The sequence below is a fragment of the Eulemur rufifrons genome, chromosome 3 (assembly GCF_041146395.1).
Source record: "Eulemur rufifrons isolate Redbay chromosome 3, OSU_ERuf_1, whole genome shotgun sequence".
NCBI lineage: Eukaryota > Metazoa > Chordata > Mammalia > Primates > Lemuridae > Eulemur > Eulemur rufifrons.
In genome coordinates, this window is record NC_090985.1 from 51,948,446 (window position 1) to 51,969,081 (window position 20,636).

The 20,636-nt window shown below is 41.6% G+C and overlaps 1 protein-coding gene across 9 annotated transcripts in view; it reads left to right on the forward strand.

The window, feature by feature from the left end:
- The window catches only part of SYBU (syntabulin), a 70,996-nt gene extending 52,059 nt beyond the window's left edge, over positions 1–18,937 (forward strand). For all 9 annotated transcript variants that reach the window (XM_069466073.1, XM_069466075.1, XM_069466079.1 and 6 more), the window contains 4 exons: positions 7,103–7,205; positions 12,745–12,948; positions 14,687–14,836; positions 17,114–18,937. In XM_069466073.1, coding sequence (XP_069322174.1) covers positions 7,103–7,205; positions 12,745–12,948; positions 14,687–14,836; positions 17,114–18,215 — 1,559 coding nt within the window. In that variant the 3' untranslated portion in view covers positions 18,216–18,937. The remainder of the gene's footprint in view (positions 1–7,102; positions 7,206–12,744; positions 12,949–14,686; positions 14,837–17,113) is intronic.
- Positions 18,938–20,636: the final 1,699 nt, after the last annotated feature.

Genomic DNA, 20,636 nt, shown 5'->3' on the forward strand with positions numbered 1-20,636 from the left:
AGATCTGCTGTTATTATGGGGCCTCCAAGATGATCATTTAGGATGAAGTTCATGACCACTCTGGGTGCAGCCCTTCCCAGATCTGTTGGGTGAAAGGCAGTGGGGGAGAAGTCTCCTCCTCGAACCCACCACCTGCCAAAGGGCTTTTCCGGAGGCCGGTTCAGTGTGGGAGGTGATGGGTGCCTGTGTGTGGTTCCTTTGACACTATTCAGCACGTCTGTCATGGACAAATGGACCGCACCAAAGATGGCTGGTTAGGGCCGAAGGAATAACCCAAGTGTAGTATATGCTGGATTGTGAGACATTCTTCTCTGCTGAATGGTGTTTGGCACCCCCATCCATCTGCACTGGATGGCCCCTCCTCTTTTAAAATAGGATTATGAGGACTTCAAACCATGGATCAACTACTAAGTCTCCTACTAGCTTTGCAAACCAACATTTTTTTACATGAGTATGGCTGGAACTGGCCCAGGTTCAAACAGTCTGTGTGCCTTGTGTGCATCCCCATCTTCTCCAATTCTCTGAAAATGTATTTATGCCTGGAAAGTGTTCTGGAGAGCTGTGAGGTACAAACCACTCTGTAAGTTAGTTTTTCTCTCCTGTGTGCTCTGCCTATGAAGTAATTCCGCCTCTTCTTGGTGGCCTGTCTCCCTTAGCTTCTATTCAGTCACTGTCCACTTCACACTGAAGAAAGCTCTTGGAATTTGATAGGACTTGGAGAGAAATTCCAGGTGCTCTTTATCTTTGGAGCTCTCTTCCTCACAACATGGTTCCTGGACCACCTGCTGCACAATCAGCTATTATAATTATTAACTAAGTAGCTCATGCCTGTAATCCTAGCATTTTGGAAGGCCGAGGTGGGAGGATTGCTTGAGCCCAGGAGTTTAAGACCAGTCTGAGCAATATAGCGAGACTCTGTCTCTACAAAAAATTAAAAATTTAGCTGGACATTGTGGTGTGCACCTGTGGTCCCAGCTACTTGGGAGGCTGAGGCAGGAGGATCGCTTGAACCCAGGCATTGGAGGCTGCAGTGAGCTATGATGACACCACTGCACGCTAGCCTGGGCAACAGATTCAAACCCAGGTATCTTGACTCCACAGCCCTCCTGATACTACAGTATGTAGCATGGTTACTTTTATTATAAAAAGATCATCCTTAAAAAATATTTAAATTTTTTAAAAGAAAATGAATTGTCCATAAGTCACTGCACCCCTATATATATATTTCTTTTTAAATAAAGTGATATGCCCATAGTTAGAAAAGCTAAATGGATCAGAGAGATAATAAAATGCAATTGAGTCTCTTTACATTCCCACTTTCCCATTCCAAAGAGAAATCACTATTAACAGATATTTTTTATCCCTCAAGAAAAAGGTTCTATGCATATAACAGGTTACATATTATTTAAAGATATATTTGCGCAAAAGCAGATTTGCCACACCCACTGCTCTGCATCTTGTTTTTTTCTTCTAATAACAAGTCTTTGAGATCTTTTCACTTCTACACACCCAGATTCATGTCATCCTTTTCATGATTGCAGAGTACTCTCTACTTAGGCTGCTGTATCACCTGATTTAACCAGTCACTATTGATGGACAATTAGGTTGTCCCTTTGAATGCTCATGTGCAGGATAAATTCCTAGCAGTACGGTTTTCCTTTTTATGCGTGTAGCATCAATTCACACTCTGACTAGCTCTATGCAAGTATTGGTTTTCACAAACCCATAACAGAACCCATATTATCAAACTTTTTGTTTTTTGCCAATCTGATAGATGAAAAAAATTCCTTGCTTTCATTTACAGTTTTAATAAGTGAGATTATGTAGCTTTTAATGTATTGTTAGCCATTTCTGTTCTTCCTTTACCTGTCATTTGCTTGTTTATGTCCTCAGCTCATTTTTCTGTTAGCATTATTTTTCTAATTTATATGAGTTTTTGGTAAATTAAGGAGATTAGCCTTTTATCAAATGTCCTAAATATTTATTAGTGTATCCTTTGACTTTGCTATTTTTCCATAAGCAGTTTTATTTTTATGTAGTTATATTAATCAATACAAATTATTTACTTCTAAATACTTTATATATTTTTTTTCTTTTTCTAAACACTTTAAATTTGAACTTCTCATTTGCTTTTAGATGTTTATATATGTGCTTTTAAGTGTATGGCAGCTCCTTCAATTGAATAGCAATCAGAATGAACATAACTCTTTTCTGAAATTATAGTATAAGTGGAAATTTTTTTAGAATTTTTTCAAGAAGACTTCAGTCCTGAAATGCAAGAAAACCTATATATGTGTCTTCTATCAATTTATTTATCTTTTGATCAAATATTCCCTTTCTGAGAGAAGCACCTATTGAGACTTCACGGAAGTAATTTGCAAAAACTAAAACAAAACCCGTGTTTAGACTGTGAAGCATTTCTTGGATTCCTTGGCTAGGCCCCCCAAACCTTTGCAGCTAAGAGTCAATTCTACTGAATCTACTTTAGAGTAGCTTCTTTTAATAGTGTCTTCTATAATTGCATGTGTCCACTGCTCCAGCTGCTCCTTAATAACAGAGCTTGGCTTCAGCCATGTGAAAATGACTCCTTTCTCCTCCCTTGAGGCCTTTAAATAAAAGATCTGTATATGTATGGGGGGCGGATGGGAGATGAACGGGTGGGGAATCATTTTATTTTTCCTTTTTTTTAATTTGCTGCCTTTATTTGAGGTAGGGATATAGGTGGCCAACCTGAATTAATTTGATAGCTTTACAGAGATAAAGGATAAAGGAGGGTTTGGAATTACTTAAATCAGTGGTTTAGAATGGCTTAATACAGCTTAGTAGATGGCAGGATTGTTCTGTTCTCAGAGGTCTGTGATGTTCTGATGTATGAGGACTCCACAGTATCCCGAAAGCAGGCAAAAATAATAACGTCCTAGGAGACCAGATTGCAGGCAGTGTTTTAAAAATAAGTGTAGTTATCAGTTCGGGCACAAATTCCTTTTGTTTCTATCCTTTCTTCTTTAATTCCCCAGCCTTAGCATGCATGCACAGAATGCTTATTACCCTAACATCATAAATAAAAGTAACACCTCTCAAAAGAGTTTGGCAATACTATCAAAGAAAAATCCACTAGAACTTCTGGAGGCCACTGGGCGTAGCTTCTTGATGGTTGATAGTGGCTCTGCATCCTTCTGCTGCAGGATGCGTAGCCACCAAGAGTTTGGCATCACAGGGTACCCTAAAGGTCATGAAATTCATCCTCTCTGTTCAGTCCTGGAATCCCACTCCTCTAACCAGGGCAGCCAGTCGAAGACAATATTGATGAGGAACAAAGACAATGTTGATGAGGATGACTTGGATATAGATATTTTTGAATTCCCTTCATCTTTTCATGCATAGCTTTTCAATGGCCAAATAGTTTCCCACTCTTTGTCAGAATATTTCCAGTGACATCAGAGATTTATTAATTGGTTATCTACACACAGGCAGATGAGGGCAAACACTTTCTTGGCCAGAAAAACTACCTTAAGTTATTGCCATCCCCAAGTTCCTATGGAATATGTCTTTAAATTGAGCATATTTTTTGGCTTAAAAATTTTACTTTTAGGAATTTATCCTACTGTTAGGAGATCAGCAGATGAGGATATAAATTTGGATGCCCAAGGATATCCATTGAACGTTAAGCCTGAGTTTAAGAGCATGGACCTGTGGTTAAATGGCCTAGGTTCCAGTCTTGCTTCCTGTTAGTTGTGCATGCCAGTCACCTTCTCTCTGCATCATCCAGAAAAGAGACTGCTAATTGTCCCTACCTTATAGGATCTATATTATCATGAGAAATATTTAATATATGAGTTACTATGTAAAAGATGCTTAGCATGCTTTGTTTCTAATAATAGAAAAGTTGGAAATAGCCTACATATTCATTGATTTAATAAAACAAAATGTGGTATGTTTAAGATACTCCTATAGTAAGAGAAAAACTAAATAGGCTTTATAATGTATTATGTATAAATGCCGAATAGTTATATATCAAAAGATTAACTATTTCTTTATTGGTGACAGAATTGTAGACTATATTTTTCCTTCTTTATCACTGCTATTCTCTAAATTGTCTACAAAGGAAACGTAGAGTATAATGAAAGTTGTCTTTTTAACCCCTGTAGGATAATAACAGTGAACATTTATTGAGAGCTTATGATGGGTCAAGTGATTTTCTAAGTGTTTGCTTTCTTTTTTTCTTTCGCTCTCTCTCTCTCTCTCCATATATCTATATACACGCACACACACTCAGTGTTTACAATAACCTTATGAAGTATGTACTATGATTATCATCTTCATTTGACTGGGAAACGAGGCACTGAGAGATGCAGCAACTTGCCTAGAGTTCTCCATTTATTTAATAGTAAGCAGAGAGGTAGGATTTGAATCCAGGCCATCTGACTCAGGTTCTGTTTTTTAGGTTAAGTACTCTCTGGTGTGATTTTAGTAACCCAGTAGAACACTGAACTACAGTACCTACAGCAATAGCTTAGCTGCATACACTGTTGAAAGGAAATGAATAAAGAGTGCCTCTCCTTCCTTATATCTTTGTTGCCAACTAATTGATAAATAGGGGTGGGGGTTCAGGTCTCCAGTCTTGGTCATAGTTATTTTGCTTAGTAAATGAGGAGAATATATCAGATAATGTATTAAAATTAGCTTTCCTGTGTATCCCTTAAAAAGACAATTTATTTCATACTGCATTAACTAAATTGAAAATAGTTTGTAGTTTTTGAAATCATAAACTGAAATAGTTGTGAAGTAGCACATGCACTTTTCACTATCATATTATTCAAATAGTCCTGAATATAGCTGCAGGGTCCCCTGGATGTGTCTTCTACTCTCTTTCAGATGTGCAGAAGATGAGATAGGAAAGCACTGGAACAAAGTGACCTTAGACCCTACAAATATGTTGAGTCAATTTATTGAGTTCCAGTAGCAATAAAATATAGAACAAAGTTGCCCTTTTAGTTTGGAGAACGTAATTACCACAGATCAAAAGCATCATGAGATAACAATGGATTTTCAGCAAGTATCTGTTCCTGTTCTAGAATTCCTGGTTTTATGCAGTTAAATTATAATCGATTGATTTTTGTGTGTCTTTTAAGGAATGAAACCTGAGTATTTCAGAGTCATAATTTCACATTAGAAAATGATATCTTAAACCTAGTGGCTGTAACCACAGGATCTATTTATGAAAATTGCTCACCTTTACATTTAATAACCAATCTGATAAGTTACGAGCAGACAAGGCTGGTTGAGTTAAGCTGTCAGGAACAGCATGTTGCTGGATTGCACTACCAGTCATGAATCCTTGAGATTGTAAAATACTACTGTTTAGCCGGTGCATTACTCAGAGGCAGCTAATTAAGTTTAGGGAGCTTCCAGGAGCTCATTACATCATTAAACAAAGTCTCTGCAATGCAGAAGGAATAGCTGGTCTCAGTCCTGATAAATTGCCACCCTAATCTTCCCAGAATTCTGCTGGGAGCTGGGAGTCACTGCTGTCATCTGGCTAATGGGTCATTCTTGATTTCTTTCTGAGAAGATGCTGGACTACCTAAGAGGTCCTGTAAGCCGGGGAAGGGATTCTTCTCATTCTGCCTTGCCATTGCCTACCTTCCCCTGTGGCAAAACGAATTAAACCCATCAGAAAGAGGAATCTGTTTACCAGTGGGCCAAAGTCTGGCTGCGTCTTTTACCTTTGGTTCATTTTGGCCTCTCAGGGAGATGGCAATATATAGTTAGTTTATTCAGGAACCTCTCCTGTTCTCCTATTCCCCAGCTTCTTCCCGCTGCCTTCCTGAGGACAAAGTATGGCATGGGAGGAGTAGCATGAGGATTTGGTCCTGAACAGGATTCATCACCTACAAGTCTTGGGCAAAACAGTTTCAGTTCCCTCAATAGCAAAACAGTGAGATTAATGTCTGTTTTACAAAGTTGTCAAGATTAAATGACATAGAGAACAGAAAGCATCTCATACAGGGCTTGGGACCTAGTAGGCATTCAACAAATAGTTGTTATCATGATACTTATTGTTCATTTACTTGTTAGAAACTCAAGGATTTAGATTATTCATATTTTTCTCAGCTCAGAAATGTGAGCTGGCTCTGGGTTATAGACCAGAAGAGTCACAAATTGTGTTGTAGGAGTTGAGTAACAAGGTCAAATGAAGTTGTATACCTAGATTTATTTTCTAGAAGTTCATTGAAATCTCATCTTTTTAAAAAAAAATTCCTCTTTTCCTCCTTTCTGTTTTTCTATCTTGCCTCTTCCACCTCCCCTCACTTCCCCAGGCAATCTATGGGACTGTTTCCATTGTTACTATTTCAGAATTATGCATTTTTGTTAGAATGAATTTATATGAAGTATTCTACCACACAGCATATTTCTATTACAATTAAACACTCAACTCTAGTCCCTAGTCAAAATGTGATCTTTGTGAACTAAGAAACAACCTCAGCCCCAGCCCCATGCCAAAGCTAAAATTCCAAATTTCAGTATAATTCACAGGTTCCATCACTGTCATTATGTTTGGAAATGTTAAATTTCTGCTTTTTGGTCAAGGCTCTGTTCTTTGTAGAAAAACTGAAGCTGCAGTCAGAGAAAGTCAGTAATCAGATAGACTGCTTCTAACTCGTTGTCTCTGGACTTAACGTGCCAAGTTCAAGTATGACTACCTGACTACAAAAGCCCAAAGATAAACTCTTGGAAAAACTACATTTGGACTGCTAAGTATGCTAGTCCGTTTGCTTGAAGTTTGGGCTGGCACACAAGAGAGCCTTGCGTTTCTCGCCCCGCTTGGGTCACTGTTGGTTGTCTGCTCGAAGACCAGCCTCTTTATGAAACCAGCCTTTTTGTGCTTCTAAGCTGTATTTATGAAATGATATCCTTGTGCTGTGCCTTCTCCCATCTGCTTTGAGGAAAACGTGGAGAGCCTGGAAGCTCTGGAATCTTGGCACTTGCTGAGCTAGCGTGTGCAAACACAGAGAGCCAGGGACCTGCAAGGCAGAGCACCGGCCAGCATGTTCTCAGGTTTCCTTTCCCTCACGCTTCTCTCTCCCCTGTTGTTTTTCAGGTAGTGAAGCTGATTTTAGCTCCTCGAGCAGCACGGGCAGCATTTCCGCTCCTGAGGTCCATATGTCTACTGCGGGAAACAAGCGGTCATCTTTTCCACGCAAGTAGGCACTGTCTCCTGCTCTGTCATTAAGACTCTTTACACAGGGACTTACCTGTACCTTATGTATCCATAGAACCACCCGGATTGCTGTGCGTTCATATTTTATTATTATTCAGTGAGGGTTTTTGGTGATTTAAAGTTGGTATTTTTCCCCACCTTAACCTACTGTGGTCACAGGGCTCACCTGTATCGCCCAGGGCTGTCACCAGTCCAGCCTTTGGCTGTGTCCGCTCCTCCTCCTCCCCCTTCTCTCTTCCCTCACTCACCCGTGTACTCTCCGGTGTATTAAGCCCTTCCCACCCTGCCTCCCCTTCGTGAATCTATTGTCTCTTGGCTGTGAAGCCTCTGACTTCACCCTTTCTTTCCTCTGGCTGGGCTTCCATTATTTATCTTTGTGAGGAAGCAGTTACCCTGTAACCACTCCCAACATGTACCTGGGGAAGGAGTGAATAAAGTGTAAAGTCCGTAGGCGTGGGTGGCCACCACTGGGAGAGGCCGTAGAGCACGCTGCTTGCTGCATTCGTGGGCTCTGACTCCCAGCTGCTCCGGTTCCAATGCCAGCACCACCCTCTGCAGGCTGTATGGCTCTGAGTAAGTTGTTTAACTTCTCTGTGCCTCAGTTTCCTCATCTGTACAATAGAGCTGTCCAGCTATAAAGTCTGGGTCAGTGCTTGGAGATGTAAGCGTCAACAAATGTTCACCATTGATGCTATTTGAATTGAGGGAGAGGAGGACTGTGGGAAAATGGGAGCCACTGTTCACATTTAATGGGAGGGGTTGTAAGCCCCAGGATTCTCTACGTGCCACCACTGGCTTTATTCATTCTTTCAGCAAGTATTTACTGAGCAGCAGCTATGAGAAAACAAAACTCCATGAAAATTATATTGATTCTAGTAGGGCAAGAAAGACAATAAATAGCTAAATAATACAATTATTTTAACAAACACGCAGGGAAAGGATATAGAGAGTAATGGAGTGTGTGGTATATCTTAGATTGACTGGTCCCAGGAGGCCGCAGTGATGAGGGGCACTCTGAGCAGGACTCGAAGGGAACAGTGGAGTGAGCCACAACACCTGGGGATGTCTCATTCCCTGACTTTATCAAGTCATGTGATTGTCTTGAGACACAATGTCCAAATTTGTAAAAAGGGGGTTGGACTAAATGATTTTTTAAGGTCCCTTTCTGGAGAAAAACCATTTAGATTCTAAAAGCTTGCATTTCCAGGACTTGGCAAGCAAATATTTCCTATTTCTCTTGGGTAAGTAGAAGAAGATCTAGCTAATGTTTATAAAGAGACCCAAGACCCTCAGGGTCCCTTTTTTGTTAAAAATAAAGCTGAAGCCAGACAAACCTGTAACAAAAGAGCAAAGTCCACAATAAAAAAACTGCAATTGTTCTATCCTCAAAGCCCCTTTATTTTGCCAATGACATGCCTCTGAGATTATAAGGCATGGATATATTAATAAATATTCTCTGTATAAATCAGATGTGGTTTTCTCTGAGAATAAACCATTTATCTAACCCATTCAAGAAATTAGCACATGCCCATAGTACAAGGTATCAAATAACACAGGCCAAAAAAAGGAAAAAAAAGGAAAAAGGAAGACCTCTAGAAGAAGCCAATTTTATTAAGTATTTCAAAGCAATTTGTGTTTGTGGTTAAATTTCAAGGTCACGTCAATAATACAGAGTGACTTAGGGAAAAGTTATAGTCTGGACCTTATGGTATCTTTAAATGATCAAAAATTGATGTACAATAGCTAAAAATAATTATGTGCAAATCAGTTATATGCTTATCCTAGAATGTATTGTAGCCAAGCACTAATAGACTTCAAAGGTTTAACAGAACTTAATAGATGGAAAAATTGAAATTGGCAATGTTCTATCTATTATCCTCACTTTTTTTTTTTTTTTTAAATCTGTGCCAAACTCTGTAGTAGTTTGAGATCCTTTTAATTGGCTGGTTCCTCCTATGGTAAATGACCTTTCTCCTAGGAGAATTAGCTCCTGGGAGGGAGGCTGGGTGGGAGACATGAGGAACAGGTAGAGTGGGTGAGAATGTTTTGACAGGTGATTTTATAAACAAAACTTTAAAGACTTACAAATTATCTCATCTAATAGAAGGCTACCTCTGCCGATATTTCTAAGGAATTCTCTTTCACAAACTAAAACTGTAATCTGTTTAGAAGCAGATAGAAGGGATAGGGGGAACAAAAAAAAAAAAGAAAAAAAAAAAAAAAAAGCTTGGGCTTTAGAGTCAAACTGGGCTTGAGGTCAGTTTGTTATGTGCATGACCCCAAGCTTCAGTTTCCTTTTCTGGAAAATGGGGTAATAATAGCATCTGCCTCACCGAGTTAAATGAGCTGATATATGTGAGTGCTTGGCATGGTGCCCAGAATTTAGTAAAAGGGTCCATAAATGGTTGTTTTTGTCAGTGGTGATAAAAGTAATACTCATAGACACAGTGGTGGTGCTGTGGGCGATAGCGGCATTAATTGTGGTGATTATATTCATCTTCTAGGGCTTCATAACCAAGTACCACAGACTGGAGGGCCAAAACAACAGAAATTTATTTACTCATAATTCTGGAGGCTGGAAGTCCAAGGTCAAGGTGTCTGCAGGGTTGATGTCTTCTGAGGCCTCTGTCCTCAGCTGGTGGATAACTGTCTTCATATTGTCTTCCTTCTGTTCATGTCTGTGTTCAAATCCTCTCTTCTTGTAAGGACACAGGTTAAACTGCACTAGGGCCCACCCTAACTGCTTCATTTTAGCTTAATTTTCTCTTTGGAAAGCCCTATCTCCAAATACAGTCACATTCTGAGGTACCGGGAGTTAGAGCTTCAGTATATGAGTTTGGGGTGGGGATGCAATTCAGCGCTAACAATGATCATGGTGATGACGGTGGTGACAGTAATAGTAAGTACTCACCTGGGTCACCCACGGGGTCTCCTTCTTCACTTCTTTCTTCTTACTTTCCGGTTACTGTATTCGGGTCTGCAGAAGGGTGCAGCAGAATTTCCTGTCCTGTCTGTGGACTGCATTCTTCTTGTCTACCAGACCAAGGGATTTAGGGTGGGCTGAGGAGGGTGGCATCGACAAACATGGAATCCCAGCTGCTACTTTGAAAATGTTTTTTATTATCATCCATGAAGAGTTTGTACCCGCACATGTTAGCATTTGAACTAAACTAAATGAAAGGAACAGAACTGATATTTTAAGGGTGTTTGATTTTTAAAAGTTAGCTATTACAAAGAGTCTAATAATTTATTTTCTAAACAATGTTCATGAGGTGGCTGGAAGAGCCCTAAGGGCACAGAAGGTCCTCAGTGAAGGTAAACTTGGACTAGAACTCCCCAGGTAAACACAAGAGACAGCTCTTCACATTCTCTCCTAACTTGTAGTGGTTACTCCTCCATATTTCTCAGAGTCACATTAAGAATGTTGGTCTGGTTGGTGCCAGCCTTAGAAGTGAGGCATGGAAAAGAAAATCCAAGCCAGGGTACATGTTCCTTTCAGCACCTCATGAAGTTCTTCCTACCCTGTGCTGCTGAAGTTGATTTATCACAAAGCCGTCAGCCCATCTGTTCCATATAAAGTGTCCCCTTCTCAGGAAAAGGAAAGAAAGTTCATTTGAATGATTTCAAAAGCAAAGAAGTTTTAACTCTAGAATTTTGGTGATGTTTTACTTATGTGTGATTTGCTAGGTTGACAGCCAGTTGAAATTATATTTGATTTTAAGTAAGTAATTATGGTTTTGAAGCCAAGGATACCCACACGCACTCTTGCCTTCCCATTTATACACATATCTCATTGAGATGTGTCAGTTGGATACAGCTGTAATTAAAATTGCAAAGAGGGGATTGTTAAAAAGAAGTACTACTATATGAAAGGTATCTTGTTCTCTTTTATTTTTTGTAATGCTACCAAGTAATAATCCTGACACAGAACTCTGTTATCCTATTTTAGTAATTTCAGCATTCTCAAGATGCTTCCTTACACTATGGGTGTCAAATCTCTGGAACTAGATTAGTGAAGTTAGAACAAGTTTATCCTGTAATAATAGCCTACAGTTGAGTTGCACTTAACAGCTTATGGAATGCACCCATATGCATTCTTTGATTTGATTTTTCAGATCAACTTTGTGAGAAAGGCAGGAAAAGTGTGTGTGTGTGTGTGTGTGTGTGTGTCTAATCTCCATCCCCATATGTTAAGTGGTTTCCTTGCCTAAGTTCCTAGTAAATGGCAGTGCCAGGGACTCAAGCCTCGTTTGTTTATTCATCAATCATTTAGGGAGCACCTATCCTGTGCCAGGAAGTAATGGGGATGTAAGTAACAGGCTGTGTTTCTGTCCTCAAGGATGCCCCCGTCTGGCAGGAAAGACAAGCAGGTGTACAGTTGAAATGTCATGGGATTAGTCTGCACAGAGTTTTAGGGAGCAGCACCAAAGAGTGGCACCTCCACTGGGGCCTAGGGAAAGAAAAGTTCAGAGAAGGCTTTTTAGAATGGGTTCCCATCGAACTCGAAGTAGGAGGTATCCTGGAATTATCCAGGGGCTTAGCAAAGGGAGCAGGAGAACATTCTAGGCAGGGGACATTATAAGTTCAAAAACCTGGTGGAAAGCATGGATCCCTCAGGAAACTGTAAGTCGTTTGGAATGCTGGACTACAGGGGGAGGAGGGAGGAGGAATGGAGGATGGGGTTGGATGGGATGGTACGACTGGACCTTGTGAGCCATGCAAGGAGTCTGGACTTCATTCTGGAGGCAGCGAGGAGCCATTGAAGGGCTTTGAGGAGGGCAGTGATATTCAAAATTCATATTAGAAAGGCAAGGGCAGCCACAGGTCAGTCTCCTGCTGGTGAGGGCAAGGCAAGAGGCTGGGGCACCAGGAGGGGGCTGTTACAACTATTTAACAGTAGTTAAATGATAAAGGCTGTGTTAAGTCATTGAGAATCAAAAGGAAAGAAAAGTTAAGTGGTCAAAATTATAGACTTGATACATTTATGTGGGCTCTGTTTATCTGTCCTGTTTTCTCCTCCTCCTTTATGGGCAACTCCCATACCCCCATCCTCCAAATGAACCTCCTTAATTTTCTTAACCCAACATGAACCAAACCCAAATATTTCTAAGCTGAAACAGGTGTACTGGAATAAAAACCACATCTTCAAAACAGCCTCCAAAATAAACCTAAGCCAAGTCAACATTTCACATTGTGTATGTTCTTAGCACGCAATTGGGTTTAATCCAAAACAAGCTCTGTGATCAGAAACTATTTGAAAGGACAACAGAGGGAGAGGTTGCTTGTGTTAATGATACAAGGAGGGAAAATACTGGGCAGGTGGGAAGAAGGCTGCTTGTGAGGACAGTGCACTAATAATTATAATAATAATAATGCATTAGACAGTTTGCACTAATATATTACCCCTTTCAACTCCATAAGTTGAATTTCCTTAGTGGTAACTAGCTTTAAGAAGTAAGACATTGGCACTCAGGCATCTCTATGCCCCAAGCATTTTAACATTTTTCATGCTTTGCTCCCAGTCGAGGTCCTCATGGGCGAAGTAATGGAGCTTCATCCTACAAGGCTGGCAGCAGCCCTCCATCCCCACGGGAAAAGGACCTTCTCTCCATGCTGTGCAGGAATCAGCTGGGCACCGTTAACATCCATCCCAGTTATGCACCTTCTTCCCCAAGTAGTAGCAACTCAGGCTCCTACAAAGGAAGTGACTGCAGCCCAATCATGAGGTGAGTTCTGTTCACCTCCTAATCCATGTGTCTCAGTTTTTCCTATTTGGTAAGCTTTTCTTTAAAAAAGAAAAAAAATGTATACAACTCTTGATCCCCTGCCTTATTCTGCAACAAGACACTTGTCTTTCCTTTCCCACACTCAGCTAATCCTTCCAGGCCTGGCACAGGACGGGTATAAGCCATGGTTTCTAACAAGGTGCAGGGTCCAGGCAGTTCCTGGGCAGTGAGAAAACGGCACAGTTGGCAGTAGGAGGGACCTACTAATTACCCTAAGAACAGGGAAGAATCTTATCTGTGTTCAATCATCCATGCCAGCGCCAAAGGTTTATTGAGCCCCAGGTACTGTAAGCACTGGAAGGAGAGCAGTGAACAACAGAGAAGGCCCCGTGCTTACTGCTCAGAGGAGAAGAAAGATATTAGCCATCTAATGACAAAAACAAATTAAAATTACCCTGCAAGCACTTGTTGCTTTATGAGTTTGTGAAAGGTGGGAAGGGGCCCAGTCTGGAGGGATTGGGGAAGGCCTCCCTGAGGAAGTGAGAGGGGAAGGGCAAGCAAGGAGTTAATAGTATGGGGGGGGTGCAGATCAGAAAGAAGGAATTGCACATCCAAAGGGGCCACGACAGGGGTGGGAACTGGACACTGGACACCTCAGGAGCCAGCTGCACAGTGGCCAGGATTGTGTCTAGAGTCAGGAAGGAGCTGGCAGCCCTCCGCTTTGGGGCCTCTTCCTTCTGGGTGTCCCTGCAGCTCTCTTACAGCATGGGTGCCCAGCTCCTAGCCAGGCCTGAGTGGGGCCAAGATTCCAGAGAGGGCTGTTTTGTAGAACACTGAGCGCCTCTCTTGCAAAATACCCTGGTGAGAGTGGAGTAGAGGAAGGAGCTTGTTCCCTTCAGAAGAAGGAATTTTCCGTTTCCACCAAATCAGCACACTCACATCAGGGATGGATATCAGAACAATTTGATTTCATCTAATAACAATCAGGACCATCAGACAGCAGCATATTGTGTGGGAAGTTAGGTCATCTCGCTCCCTTCCTTCCCTCCCACCTTTCCCACTCTTTGTCCTGCATATTACTTTGAACTGACAGCTCAGGCCTATAGACAATTGTGCATTATTTTGTATGAGAACATTCCTAAGCCATAGAAAATCTTCCTTCTCTACCGTCCCCACCCCCTCCACAAGCCCACAAACACATCCCTCAGTCTTCCAAGTAATGAACAGTCGTAGGATTGGCAGGTATGTTACAGTTTACCTTCTGAAGGGAGGTCACCAATTGTTCGGTTTAAGACCCCAGCACACAGTTGCCATTCCTTCTCAAGTTGTTAGCTGTGTATCTTAGTTTATGTGGCTACAACAAAGTACCATATACTTTGGTCCAAATCTTTAGAGCACCGCAAACTTAGGTCCAAGATCAGGGTGCCCACATGGTCTGGTTCTGGGAAAGGCTTTCTTCTGGGGTGCGGACTGCCAACTTCTTATTGTATCCTCATGATGTGGAAGGAAAGAGCTGGAAAGCTCACTGGGGTTCCTCTTATAAGGGCACGAATCCATTTTTGAGGGCTCCACTCTCACGATGTAATCACCTCCCAATGGCCCCACCTTCTTGGGAATTAGGATCTTCACATAGGAATTTTGAGAGGACACAAACATTGAGTCCATAACATTGTGTATTACTTTTTATAGAAAAGGAAACAGGGTCAAAAGTAACATTTCATTACTGGGATTGTTTCAGGCGTTCAGGAAGGTACATGTCTTGCGGTGAAAATCATGGTGTCAGACCCCCGAATCCGGAGCAGTACTTGACTCCTCTGCAGCAGAAGGAGGTTACAGTGAGACACCTCAAGACCAAGCTGAAGGAGTCTGAGCGCCGACTTCACGAGAGGTGAACCTGCATTCCTTGCTCAGTGTGGTTTAGGACAGTTTCTTTTTCCGTAAAATGAAATGTGAACCCAACTATAGAAAAATAGAAAAGGAAAAAAGGCCGGGCGCGGTGGCTCGCGCCTGTAATCCTAGCACTCTGGGAGGCCGAGGTGCGCGGATCCTTTGAGCTCAGGAGTTCGAGACCAGCCTGAGCAAGAGCGAGACCCCATCTCTACTAAAAATAGAAAGAAATTACATGGACAGCTAAAAATATATATAGAAAAAATTAGCCGGGCATGGTGGTGCATGTCTGTAGTCCCAGCTACTCGGGAGGCTGAGACAGGAGGATCCCTTGAGCTCAGGAGTTTGAGGTTGCTGTGAGCTAGGCTGACGCCACGGCACTCACTCTAGCCTGGGCAACAGAGTGAGACTCTGTCTCAAAAAAAAAAAAAAAAAAGAAAAGGAAAAAAATGATTTTATTTCAACTTCTGTCAGATTTTTAAAATCTGTCTTTGAAAAGAGAGCCATTTCATAATTCTATGTGATTTAGCTGTTTTAGGAGTTCACAGGGCCCCATAGGTCAGAGGGGATCCTCGGCTTTTTCTGGGTATATACAGCTTTGATGTGAAGAATTGGGTGTGTGCATGACTATTTTTAAATGGCAGAAACACTTGCAGGAACAGTCCTGTATTTCCAGCAGAAGGGGTCACACACAATGGGCCAATTAAGCCCTGTTTATCTCTGCACAAGAGTGGATATCTGCTTGCATTGTGATTCCTGAAAGCTATTTCTGTACTGAAGGGAGGGGTTTGTTATTCTTGGCCAAGTGTTAAGGTTGAAAACAAACAAACAAACAAAAAAAGCCCATGTTTAAGAGATCTTATCTCAGAGAGAAGACCTTTGGCACCTTGGGAGCAGGCCAGTTTTTCTGCTTGATGGTTTTCCCCTGGAACATTTAGGGACAGCCTAGAAGAGCTCTGATCAGGGTAGCTGTGTGCTTAGGGTGAGGTGGCATTTGCGTTCTGTGGGAGCCTGAGGTCTGATTCAGCACATGGCTACCTAATCAGCCCAAACCTCCTCCTCTGCTGCTTCATGGATATGGAGAAGACCCAATGACTTTGGTTGATAAACCCATGGGCAGACTGGGGTGCAGGCTGTGAGGAGGGAGATTTTCCATCTTCTAAGTTGATTTGGTTCCTCATCTACCTGAAGTAGACATGAGACCCAAACTCACCTCTAAGATGAGCCAGACCCTACTTTCTGGAATGTTTAGTTTATGATTTGAAGAATCATGGGAAGATTTGAGCATTCAAGGCAGGGAGGAATGGGAAAGCAACAAAACTTGAGAAAATATCCAAGCCCAAACTTAAAGAAGCAATACTAACATCTCTTTATATATATGAGGATCCTGACTGCCTGGTCTTCATATCCTCTGGGAATATAAGGACATATATTTACATCGACTGAGAAGAAATTATATGTAAGAACAAGTTTCTTAACAAAGATCTTAAAATAGGTTCCTGTGAAGGATCTAAAAAATAGGATAGATTCTCCTCGGTGTAGGATGAATTCAATATCATGCTACCTGAAAGGAAATAGAATAAGCAACTTTTCACAAAGTCCTTGCAATAAGTAGCATTATATAATATAATATGATTATATTATATATGCATATATAATATAATGCAATTGTATTATGCATATAGAATATAATACTATATATGCATTATATAATACAACAATAATGTTCAATTATCATTGCAATAAAATCAGAACAGTTTTGCAAGGGTAAAACTTTTCAGTCCACATTCTGTCTTTAATAAGTATTTAAAAGTAAACTGGCCTTTTTTCCCACAAACTGTTTGTAGACATTATGAACAGGTAGGCTGTGGAGATAAAAGCAACTCTAAAATATGTCTAAAATAAAAATAAAATATCTCTAAAAGATAAAAGAGACTCTAAAGTGTTTTAATAATAAAATTTCAAATATTATGTATTGAGTAGAAGATAAACTTATAATGTACTTTAGTGCAATGCCTGACTCATACTGAGTACTCAGAAAAGGAAATGATGGTAGCTATTATGATTCAGAATCTGATTACTATTACTACTTTAGCCATTTTACAATTATGGGGGGAAGTTCATGGCTAATACCTGCCAAAGCAAAAATTTTCAAAACTGATTTAGCGTCTGTCCTTCAAGTGGAAAAGTATGGCCTCTTTCTTGGCTGTGTGTCAGAATTGCTTGCTGCCTGGTTCAAAGTTGACCTTTGTTTTTAACCACGCTTGTCTTGGCGTAGGGAAACTGAAATTGTGGAGCTTAAGTCCCAGCTGGCCCGTATGCGAGAAGACTGGATTGAGGAAGAATGCCACCGGGTGGAGGCCCAGTTGGCACTCAAGGAAGCCAGGAAAGAGATTAAACAGCTCAAACAGGTCATTGAAACCATGAGAAGCAGCTTGGCTGATAAAGATAAAGGCATTCAGAAATACTTTGTGGACATAAACATCCAAAACAAGAAGTTGGAGTCTCTACTTCAGAGCATGGAGATGGCACACAATGGCTCTCTGAGGGATGAACTGTGCCTGGACTTTCCATGCGATTCCCCAGAGAAAAGCTTTACCCTAAACCCCCCTCTTGGCAAGATAGCAGATGGCTTATCTCTGGAAGAGCAGGTCACCGAGGAAGGGGCTGAGAGAGAGCTGCTGGTGGCAGATAGCACGGCCGACTGTGCAGATCTGTTTGATGAGATGGTGACAGCCACCGCCACAGAATCTGGTGACCTGGAGATTGTTCATTCCACCCCCAGGGCCAAAGTCCTTGAGCCGCTCCCCGCGGTGGATCTGGAGGCGGGCAGCGTGGCGGTGGAGCGAGCCGTGCAGACCGACGTGGTGCCCTACAGCCCAGCCATCTCGGAGCTCATTCAGAACATGCTGCAGCTCCGGGACCTCTATCCCTCGAGCTCGGCATCCCCTGATGAGTCTGGGCCTGACTCCACTGAGAGCTTCCCAGAGTCCCTCTCTGCCTTAGTGGTTGATTTGACACCGAGAAATCCAAACTCAGCCATCCTTTTGTCTCCCGTGGAGACCCCATACACCACGGTGGAGGTGGAAGCCCATGCAAACAGCCTCATGAGAGAGCTGGATTTTGCAGCCTACTCAGAAGAAAAGTTGGATGGTATCATCCCGCTCTCTCGTGGGGGCGTCGTGAAGCAGTACTGGAGCCGCAGTTTCCTGGTGGATCTCCTGGCTGTGGCTGCCCCCGTGGTCCCCACCGTTCTGTGGGCATTCAGTACTCAGAGGGGGGGAACAGATCCTGTCTATAATATTGGAGCCTTGCTCCGGGGCTGCTGTGTGGTCGCCCTGCATTCGCTCCGCCGCACCGCCTTCCACATCAAAACTTAGAAGTTGTTGTGACCGTGTGCCAATTTGTCCCATGTGGGTTGTGCCAGGTAGGAGGTTGATCTACGGCGGTCTCTCTTCTGTCGTTTTGCTCCTCGGTATTTGATTTGCACTACATTTCGTTGAAGCCTGTTCACTGTTTAAAACTGGAGGTATCTTCAAAGGCATGGAGACCCGGTTCCAGTAAATGTCCCACCAGTATGGTATAGAAAGCATGCTCATGACCCTGCCGTGTCGTCTGAGGTACCCGTTCTTATCCTAGTGGTTCAGGAAGAGAAAATGCAAAGTTTGCACTTTCAAGACAGCTTCTCTAAGGCTGGCATGTTATCTCCTTGCTTTGCTTTGTGCCGTTTTAAAATGTGTAATTGTTCCAGCATTCCAATGGTCTTGTGCATAGCAGGGGACTGTAACCAAAAATAAAAATGTATTTGTGTAATTGGTTTGAAGAAGTCTTGAATAGCTCTTTAGTGTCTTACTTGGGGTTGATAAGGTTTGAGTGTTTGCAATTTTTTACTAAATGTAGCTCCAAAGTCTTAAATGGCTTGTTTGTTCTTAAACCTGTTAATTGATGAAACTGTATGTAAGTTTACATTGTACTAACTTATTTTTTGCTTATTATATATAGTGTTTTATTGGAAATTGTTTGTAACCACACACATCAGCATGATAAAAATAAAGATTAGTGTTTCCATCTAAATAAATGTTTTATCCTCCTATAAGATAATGTCTGTGAGTTTACTTCTTTATGTAAGAAAGATTAAATGAATAGCAGATCTCCCATTATTTATTAATAATGGTCTATAAAAACGGAATTAAGAAATGAGAAAGAGGGAAAAATAATTAAGGAAAGATGAGGATTTCCTACCCTGATAAAAAAGTATCATTTCTAAATAAAATGGCTTTGTTTGCTTTTAAATTACTGATACACTTGTTTGTCCACATATTTATTCAGTAAGCATGTGTAGAGTGTTTTTAGTAAAGTTGGGCTAATTTTTAAGCATGCTAGTGGTACTGGAGAGGAAGAAATTGGTAGTGCCATCTGCCCTCCTTCCCTTGGAATGATAGGGTGAGAGTGGGTGGCTGGGAAGGGATAGGATGATATTTGATCTATATTCATTCACTTATTACACCAACCTTATGAGGTGAGTATTCTATTTTATAGATAAGGGAGCTAAACTTCAAAGAGGAAAGTTGCTCAGGATCTCCAGGTTCATATCCACGAGCTAGGATTTCAAGTGTCTGCAAAGCAAATGCCTTTTCTACTTTACCACGTAAAGGGAAGAGACCTGGAGAATATCCTAAGTTCTCATTCAGAGATTCTTCTTCCATAGCACTGTTTTGCTTACTACGTCTTGGTTATTACCCATCTTCCCTGCTGAAATAGTTCTATGAGGGCCGGGATCAATTTTCTGTTTTGCTCACAGATACATGTCAAGAACTTAAACAGTACCTGACACATAGTAGGAGGTTTAAAAACAGCAGTTGAATGAATGAATAGCTTATTAGGTACTCACATGCTAGCTAGGCACTTCACTGGATGGATCAGTGAAGAAAACAGACAAGGTTTCTGCCCTCAAGGAGCTTACATACATGCCAACACATAAACAAGATAGTTTTAGATAGTGGTAAGTGGTTTGAAGGAAATAAACAAGGTGTTTTGACCAAGAGTGATGGGGTAAAGGTAAGGAAACACATCTCTGAAGAAGTAACATTGGTGCCAATGGATGAAAAAGAGTCAATCTGTGAAGATAAAGGGTAAAAATGTTACAAAAAGAACAACTGCCAAGGCCCTGAGGCAGAAGAGAGCTCAGCATGTGATAGGAGCATGAAAGATGCCAGTGTGGCTAGAGCAGAGTAAGGGCAGGGGGAAGATAGCAGAAGTAGACAAGAAGCTGGTTCACATGGGGCCATGTAAACCAGTAATCCCCAACCTTTTTGGCACCAGGGACCAGCTTGATAGAAGACAATTTTTCCACAGACCAGTGGAGGGGTGGGGAGGGATGGAGTCAGGATGACTCAAGTGCATTACATTTATTGTGCACTTTATTGCTATTATTATTACATTGTAATATATAATGAAATAATCCTACAACTCACCATAATGCAGAATCTAATGCCACCACTGATCTGACAGGAGGTGGAGCTCAGGCAGTGATGTGAGTGATGGGGAGCGGCTGTAAAAACAGATGAAGCTTTGGTCGCTCACCGGCTACTCACCTCCTGCTGTGTGGCCAGGTTCCTAACAGGCCATGGACCAGTACAGGTCCACGGCCTTGGGGTTGGAGACCTCAGGTGAAAACCATGGTAGGAGTTTGAATTTATTCCCAGTGTAATGAGAAAATACTGATGAACTTTACGACTTTAAACAGATATAGGCCGGGCGCTGTGGTTCATGCCTGTAATCCTAGCACTCTGGGAGGCCAA